The sequence below is a fragment of the Neolamprologus brichardi genome, chromosome 14 (assembly GCF_056152115.1).
Source record: "Neolamprologus brichardi isolate AB-2024 chromosome 14, ASM5615211v1, whole genome shotgun sequence".
Taxonomy (NCBI): Eukaryota; Metazoa; Chordata; class Actinopteri; order Cichliformes; family Cichlidae; genus Neolamprologus; species Neolamprologus brichardi.
Window position 1 is genome coordinate 34177726 of NC_142117.1, and position 9431 is coordinate 34187156.

The 9431-nt window shown below is 38.9% G+C and overlaps 1 protein-coding gene across 2 annotated transcripts in view; it reads left to right on the top strand.

The window, feature by feature from the left end:
- The window catches only part of caln1 (calneuron 1), a 64405-nt gene extending 60083 nt beyond the window's left edge, over window positions 1–4322 (top strand). For both annotated transcript variants that reach the window (XM_087851188.1, XM_087851187.1), the window contains exon 6: window positions 2425–4322. In XM_087851188.1, coding sequence (XP_087707314.1) covers window positions 2425–2552 — 128 coding nt within the window. In that variant the 3' untranslated portion in view covers window positions 2553–4322. The remainder of the gene's footprint in view (window positions 1–2424) is intronic.
- The last annotated feature ends 5109 nt before the right edge of the window (window positions 4323–9431 follow it).

A 9431-nucleotide genomic window follows, 5' to 3' on the forward strand; every position in this document is an offset into this window, starting at 1 on the left:
CACCCAGTGTTGAGTTATGTAACCTTGGCGTTTCGGTTTGTTCTAAGATGTGGATAAAATGACAAGTTTTATATAAATTTGAAAGCCTGGAAAATAATTATTCAGCTCAAAATTGCCAAGTAATGAAACCACCTCAGCCAAAAATGACGCAGCCTTTTCTGTCCCACATTCCACGTTTTCTTTGGAGCAGCACTCAAGAAGCATTTTTGATGACTTCTTTGTGTGAAAGTTAAGAAAAGTGTCGTGTGTCTGCAGGTCTTTGGCTCAGCCTCCCTAATTACTGTGGCCCGGTAAAATCATTTCACTCACTGCAGGGAGGACGAGCTGCTAAATAACTGGTCAGGGAAAGAAGCTGATCGAGCCAGAAGTAAGAACCTGGCCTGCTGTTGTGAAAATGTCAGTTTGAAATCCCATTTCATGACCTTCAGTTCAGCATCCTGTCCTTTAGTCTAAACTCAGGGTTTATGGAGACGAGATTTTAAAATCCTGAGTTTGAGGTTTTTCGATGAAATACAGAAATCTCCCCCAAACACATTATGCCCCTCACTGCTCATTATTATACAATAATGCTCTTTCTTCCTGTTTATATGAATGAGTAGGCAAAATATTAAAACCCCCTCTCAGTGTGATGCGGTTAAAAAACAGCACAAACTGCAGCTTTCAAATGGCTCGAGAGTCGAATCGCTACCTTTCAGACAGTTTCAATTAAAATGAAAGAAAGAAAAGAAAATTATTACCTTTGGGAAGGTAATTAGGATTTTTTTTTGTATTAGACTATATTAGCCATGAATCTGGTGTTCCTGAAACAAAGCACAGGACTAAAGGTGACTGGGTGGGTTTTTCAGTCTGAGCCCCCGAGCTCTGAAACTCCCATTAAATCATTAAAAATACTTTTTTTTTTAAAAACAATCTGTTTTTCTCATCCAGTTCATGTTCTGTACTTTTCTTTGGGTTTTACTGACCCGTTTCTGCTGGTTTTATCTGAATATCTCATGTAAAGGAGTTATTTAAAGGTGCTTCAGGAACAAAAAATTGATATATAACGAGGTACAGCGAGCCTGTTTGACAGGGTTAAAAGGAAATCTTAGAATACATGCTATTTATTTAAATATTCCAATCTTTAGCTTAAAGATTCCTCTATCACTTTAAAGCCGATAGACTAATTGGGCTCTGTTTTGTGAAATTTGGCTGTTGCTGTGATGTCTGGACCGCTGAGTTGTGGCCTCTCTGTTGCTTCTTTCAGCTGGGATCCAGAGCAATAATTCTCCTTGTCATGGCCTATGGGAGATCACACCTCAGGGTTATTTCTTTTGTTCTCAGCTATAGTAAAACATTTCACAATAAATTATATTTATGTGCTGAACCCAATTCGAAGTAGGTTTGTTAATAAGTTATAAGTTAACGGAGGAAGCTGGGAAGGAAATGTGGAAGGTGGGGAGACAGGAAGGAAATTAATGCTAGAGATGGGAATGAAGGGAAGGGAGAGGGCACAAAAACAAGGAAGCTCACAAAGAGACTCGGAAGTAATGGATGAAGACATACAAAAAATTAAAGAAGAAAGGCTTCAAGAAAGAAGGGAAGGAAACAAACAAGGGAAGAAGATCGGAAGGAAGGAAGGAAGGGATGGAGAGAGAGATGAAGACGCTACCATTGGCTGCTCTCTTATTCAGGAGTCACCACATATTGGATTTGGCAGATTTTTCCAAATTAAATATTCATGCAACCCACAAAGGATTTGTGTGTCCTTCTGGGGTCCAGCCGGGAAATCTTTTGTTTGTTAGCCGATGAAGATGGTACGGATATGAGGAAAAGATGAAGATGGTTAGGAAACAAGGAAGTGAGAAAGGGAGGGACACGTAGCAAACCAGGAGTGGAAGGAATGAGGTAGGAAATGAGGAAGAAAGGAACGGAGGCAAGGCGACCAGTGAGGAAGATGAAAAAAAGAAGGAAAAACCAATATCCTGAATACTTCTTTTGCGTGGGTGTGCTCATATTCAGATCTTTTTCCTCCAAGCCCCAGAATTCAACATCTGCCCTCTAATAATCCGGACTCTTTCCATGTGGGACCATCCTTTGGTCTTGGTCCAAGTTCTTATCCTCGACACCAAACCACAAAAAAGACAACAGAGCAAGACTTACATTTTTAAGCATCTTAGGGAACTTTGTAATACTATTCAGCTTTGAATGGCATTAATCTTTCCTGGGAGACAAGTGTTGACCAATGAGCTGAAAAAGTAACACAAAATAAACCAAGTCTGATGCGTGTCAGTGAGCGCTCTGTTTTTCTTCATTATTGTTGTCTGGGCACAATAAATGATTTATCCAGAGTCTTATTAGAAGCAAAAGTGGTACCATCATTTAAATCTGCTTATTTTTTATTTATGTCCTTCATTTGTGTTTGTCCGCTTCTCACATCTCTTTCAGTTCACCCCTCAAAGAAGAACCGTCAGACGTGCGTGAGGAAGAGCCTCATCTGCGCCTTTGCCATGGCATTCATCATCAGCGTCATGCTCATCGCAGCCAATCAGATGCTGAGGAATGGCATGGAGTAGCTGTGCCCACTGTGAGCTGGAAACAAGCCAGCCTGCATGTGCATGCCAGTGGGTGAGGTCGTGTCCCTGTTGATTGGAAAAGAACTGCAAGGAGTAACGCTCGAAAAAATCAACGAAATCTGTTTTTAAAATTGTTTTTAGTGTTTTTGGACGAGGGCCACGTCTCCACCCGACGTCCAATAAAACCATGAAGCCAGCATGAGGAGTCGCGCAGGACTCCTCCCCCTTTACTCTGACAGGGACACTCAAGGGCTGACATTACACATAACATACTGTTGTCTGTGTTTCCCTGGTGTAATAAAAAAATAAATAAAAAATCCGACAACGATGCAGGAGTTAAGAGCTGTTCGTTTTCCCAGCAGCCGAAAGTGATGCACTTCTGCTGATCTGTCACCCACCAGAAGACTCGCGAGCTATCAGGGCTGCAGTCTGGCTCCCAGGAGAGAAAGGAAGGAAGGAAATATTTGCCCTCTTATTAGAGCTCCTGAGAAAAGATGATGGCAAAGCTTGCCACCACTGAAGCAGGAGGATCTGTACAGGCCACAGCTTCTCTCACGTTATAATACTCCAGCCCTCATCTAACTACTTTCTCTGGGGGCTAGTAGGTGCTGGCATCAGTTCATCAGCCCTAGAAGCCAATCAGTCAAGCATCTGAAATGTTATATAGTAACTCCGGGCTTTTCTTTTGAAAGAACACAGAAGATTGGGAAATATGTTATTTTTTCCTCTTCCTGGACACTGTTGGGTGAACAGTGTGCAGAGTGCAAAGAAAAAGTCCTATTTACAGAAAAAAAATCCACCCTCCAATGCTCTAGGTACTGTGTGTGCGTGCGTGCATGTGTGTGTGTGTGTAGTATACAGGTGTGAATCCATTGCATTCAACTGTGTCATAATGTGTAGGTGGAAATAGCGAGGATAATGGTAGAATCAGAGTGGCGAGATGTTTTTCCAGCTGAGAAAACTTGAATCTTGCCTTTTAATCTAAATGTAAAATGTTTTGTGGCGTTGAAGCATTCAGGCTTCGTGTCCGAGTTCTGCTACCTAACCCTAACATATCGCTGTTTTAAATACTAATCTTTATGATCTGGAAATACATCTGTGACATCATCGTGTGGCATCGTCGTCATAACTCGTTTAGGAAGAATACAACCAACCAAAGACAAGTCACCACCAAGAGAGTGAGAAAGTGTTTCAGGGTGGATTTTTTTCATTTGAATTTTCAGGTGGGGTTTTTTTCTTGTCCTTTAAATCACCCCACATCAATTTAAAGATTTCTTAATGCTGTGAAAAATTGCTGAGCAGTTCTAAAACCCAAATTTAAAAGTTTAGTATCATCATAAATGTGGTGTATATTATTAAAATCAAAGGGTTTTTCAAAATTAACAAGGTACAGCTGTATTAACTTAAATCTGGGTGGCTCCACAGTGTAGCGCTTTATGCATTATTTGCCTTCTAAACAAAAACTTTCAGGTTTGATCCCAGGAGGAGGTTTGAGTCCCTTCAGGGCTGCGTCAGGAGGAGCATCTGTCATGGAAAAACTGACAAATCGAACATGTAGAGCTACCTGCTGCAGTGACACTTGTGATTAAGGCAGCAGCTGAAAGTAGCTTGCATTATTTTAATCTTAATCAAGTCACACAAGACTGGATTATCTGCAGAACCAAAACTGCACAGAGTCCGCTGATTTATAAATCTTCTGATTTATAAACTATTTTTAAAAAATCCTTATTGATTTTAATTACTTTTCACAGCAAGAGTAACTAAAAGAGCGTACTCTTGTTTTAGACATCTAGATCTTTATTTCAGTTCTTTAAAGATGCATAATGCTCTCTGTATCTGTTTGATCCTGGGAAATTTCCCTGGACATGACAGTTTTAGATCACACCTTCTGACCTCTTGAAGAAAAAAATCTGCAAATTAATTGATACTAATAACAGTTTTAAGTCGCAGCCCTTTGGCTGCAGAACAGACAGAATAATAAAAACGTAATCATGTGCACATTAAATGCAGCTTCAAGGCTAGAACCCAACTCGTGTGGAAGAAAAACATGTCACTGACTCACTGACTTAAGTACTCACCATAATGAAGAATCTATTTTATGACTGCAGGGATAGAAGTCAAATCGTGCCACTCTTAAATAATTCCGAGGCAAAACAAACTCTCTAACTAAGGCGATGTACAAACATTCTCACAGCACTGAATAATTTGACGGTTCCTCTCCCACCGAGGACAGCTCTGAACTCCTGCACTGCCCCGCCCCCAGGGGTCAGAAACACCCCTATTATCAAGTGCATGCAATCAAGTCAGTGTCTTCTGTAAATACTGTAACCCATGTCTGAAATGTCTCCAGTGTCTGTTGAAGTGTACAGTATCTGTGTGTGTGCATGACCGTCGGTGCTCTCTGCTCACTCGGGTTCAGAGGTGCAGGGAGGAGGCTCAGCAGGCGTAGAGGCGGCTGCTTCATCACAAACATGCCAGGTGCAGGCGGTAAAGGCCCTTTCTGTTTCCTCTCAACCCTCCTGCCAAAGCCATAGAACTCTGCAGAGGTGAACCAGACAACACAACACAGACATTTTTCCCTGTTCCTACATGGAAACACAAGATCAAACGGGCATTTTTTTTGGCATAAATATGTATATCATATCGGACTCAGTTTGTTGCTGTTATTGTTTTTGCACTGTACCTGTCATCCAGTGAAACGACGCAGAAGGTTGTAGGTTTGTGCAATAGTGCCATCTAGAGGTGAAGTAACATCACACTGGCCGTGCTCTTGTCTCGTGCTCTCGTGTTTCTCCCTCTCTGCACACTCATGGGAATGCGCTGTCAGGCAGGACTCAGCGTTATATTCACGATATGTGGAAAATATATTGATATTGAATGTTCAAATATGAGGATTTTTATGTATAATGTATAGGTTGACTTCGCTCTACCTACACTTCTGGCAGAGCAGCACTTGCAATGCGAACACATATTTAAACGGTGTATTTATAGGAACAGATTTCTTGCCTGTGGCAGACAAAGTGATTTTAAACCTGTAAAAGGTTTCATTCACAGATGATTTATTACTATCGCACCCTGGAGACTTCATAAAGAGCACTGCTGCAAAAGCAGCCTAAACAAACTTGTACAGTAGGTCACGCTGGTTTAGTTTTTCATCAAAATGCTTTTTTTTTTTCTTTTAATATTATTTTTGAAAACGTTACAGTACTGGTGGACATTTCCTACCAAATAAGAACTAGACACTACTGTTGTGTAGTGGTTAATTGGAAAACTGTTTTATCACGAATTTCTTATTTAAAAATAATTAAAATTTTATTTGATGGGTTTTTTTGGATGGATACTGTTATTGCAGTGATGCTGTAATTAAACTGTCTTCACCCCAGTAGAATGATTGCATGACTCCATCACTGAAGTGGAGGGTTATTTTGGAGGGGAAACGCACAGTGTCTCTTCAGTAGCATGGTGGTTGGATCCCACATTTGTTTCTTATGTAACATTGTAAATAGCTACTAAGACAGCATATCTATTGGACAAGCACATATTATACATACTTTGCACGTGCAGTATTTAAACATGTAGACTAGAGAATGACTTTCAGTTGTACTATTTATTAGAGGAATACTAATTATCACTGTAAATATGAAAATCTGTACAAAACATCAAAGCATTAAGAATACTTGCAATAAAAAGACATTTTCTAAATGGTGCTGTTTGTCTTATTATGCAGTAGACTAGTTATTAGTTCAAGATCAGGACACAGTGTTTAATGGATTGTACATTTCAAAATATAATTTATTTTGAAGCTATCTGATCCTATGCCATGACATTTAAAACATAATGCTCACTTAAATAAAAAAAAATCTCTCACTTTGTGATTTTTTAAAAAAGCAAATAGAAAGCATTTATCAAACACTTTTAGTTAATGTTTGTTATGGAGTACTGACAGAAATCTTTAGCCATTCCTCGTTGCCTCAGGGGCAATGATTTATTTGAACATGTGCAAACATAAATGGAAATATACGTAAAATCGAGTTTCTAACAATATAACAAGCTTGAAAGTCAATATTTGGCATTGTAACTGACTGTTATTCTTCAATTCTAGTTTTCTTGTCATTCCCACAGGAACAGTTTTCCAGGCTTCTTGAAGGATATTCAGAGCTCGTCTTTGGGTGTTGTCCGCCTTTTCTTCCATTCTCGTGTCACAATGATCCCACACTGCTACAGTAATATTGAGGTGGAGGCCAAGCCATGACTGATGCTGTTCTATTGTATGCTTTTACTGCATTGACAGTGTTTTGGGGATCATTGCTATCCTGAAAAATGATGCATTTGCCAATCATATGCTTTCCAAATGGCATTACATTGTGGATTAAAATCCATTGTTACTTTTCTATATTCAAAATTCCATCAATCAAGAGTTTCCCATCCTTAAGAATAGCTTCTTCTTCTTCTAACAATTTCTGACAAGGGTTCAACAAACGGTAGATGAATCAGCTGAAGGGCTAGACGCACCTTTCAGGTCCCGTGTTGGGTCTTAACTCGATTTTCCCTCCTATTTCTTAAGGACATGACTTTCAGATCTTGTTAATATGCTGTAGAGGGTGTGTGTGGTTGAAAGGCAAGGATTGAAGAGGAAATGAGGGTTAGGTGAGAGGCTGAGGACGGAAGGACTGGTGGAAACATTGGGGTAAAACATGGATTCACTTGTTATTAATTATTAAACACTTATTATTAATGGAGCAGTAACACTGAGAAAAAAAATCATCAAACTTTTACTCCTACTGACAAAATTAATCAAAAGCATTTTTAATTATGAACATTAAAAGTACTATTGAATGGGAAAAATCACATCTATCTGGATTTCTTTGCTTGTTGATTTCCAAACTAATATATTTTTCTGTACCTTTGCACTGATTTTCCCCTTTAACTGAATTTATCCTGCCAATGCTTTTTTGCATGTGCCCTTTGCTGCCAGAAATCAGATCATCTTTTTTCATATAAATCTATGCACAAAACAAATGTAACCATCCCCCTTTTAAAGCTGGAATCAGTCTTTGACTTTGCCTTTATCCTTCATTGCTGTATTACCTTTCCTCCTTCTGATCGTACTCTTTATGGCCACTTTTAGCATAAATATAGCATCTGGTTTAGCAAACCTTATAAAGGGAAAATTGATCTGAGGAATGGGAACAAAGCAAAAGACATCATGAACATGTTGAAGTTGTTAATCACTGCAGGTCACCCTACTTAAAATCAGTCCAAATCCCTCTTTACGTGAAGCCTTTGCTTTTATTATATACTTCATATAACATATCATATTTATTTCTAACCACCATGACACCACAAGAGGGAAGCATTAGGTACTGAGATGGTGAAACTGCAACTGATAAAAATGCACTTCATACATATAATGCAGCAAGCTAATCGATGTGTTGAAATTCACAAACACTTCTGCAGAGTAGATACATTAGTTTCATTTTGTAGAATAAAAATAGAATTTCCTGCCTTGTTTAGTATCGCTATAATAGAAGGACACCGGCGCTAACAGCACCCTGAAATCTACTCGGCAACAGCAATGAAGCAGTGATGGAGATAGAAATATAAAAACAACCATAGAACCTTATTTTGGTGCAAAGTCAGCAAATTTTATGATTTATAAATTTTTATATTTTATATTCCCCTTGCCATAAGAGCTGGGTAACACCCAAATTTCTCATCTGTGCAGTAATAAAGGTTTATTCTATTCTATTCTAAAACTTTAAAACTGTTTTTATTCTAGTATATGACTTTTATGATCACTGAAATTAAAGTTAATATAGATATAGCTTAAAAATAATTGGACAAATAAGTGCCTGGAGATGTTACCAAAACAGAGTGTGAGAACATGTTTAGTACAAAAGAAAGAAGAAACAGATTTTGGTTCTCTCTGTGAAGTGAGGATATAGTATAAAAATAATTGAACACACAAGGTGAAGTAAACGTAAATCACAGTCTGATAAAACCCTTTAATAAAGCACATTCAGTACATGTTCTGAAGCTATTACTCGGGCTCTGTTTGGGGTCATTGTCATGCTACAGAATGAACTTGAACGATCTGATTATTTTGCATGATAAAAGATCTAATTGTAGTTCTAGTCTCTAGCTTTGACACGCTCTCTGCAAAAAAAACTAAAACAGCGGGATGCTTCACCATGCGTCGCTGCCAACATCTGTGCCTAAAGAGTTGTGCACAGTATTGTGTGTTGTATCATCTGTTACCCTTGCTGCAGTGGGTTTTATGAAATTGTCACATTTTCATACAGTGTTGCTGTTCTGTCAAGTAATTACATCTGTATCTCTGCTGCTTTTTACAACTCTTCATCCCGAGGCAGAGCAGAGAGCAGGCTGGGGTGACAGCTGCAGTGACACTAGCCTCCAATCACAGAAAACATACAGCGCCACATGGTGCATATTAGAGCAAAATCATATTTAACAACTGTGAGTTCTCTGCTCTGACATTAAACCATAAAATCTTTCATTAAGTGCTCACAGGGAGCTGCAGGACACTGCTGGTCAGAACAATGCAAACAGTGATGACAGTAATGTCAATGAATTACATTCATTTTCTAGATTTTTTGTCATCCTTTAAAAATAGCTCCATTTTTTTACATGCTAAAATCTACAAATTATACAAATGTCCATCCCCATAAATGCAACCTTGTCTTAGTAACGCAGCGAGTTTATTTGATCAGTTTGTCCTTGTTAGTATTTACTGCTGGCTTACATTTAGCAGGACTTTAACCAACATATGGTAATCCTATTTCACGCCAGAGAGCGATGAGCAGTCTCTTCGTTAAGAGTCTGATCAGCATTCAGTGTTATGTTAGCATGCAGGCTCTG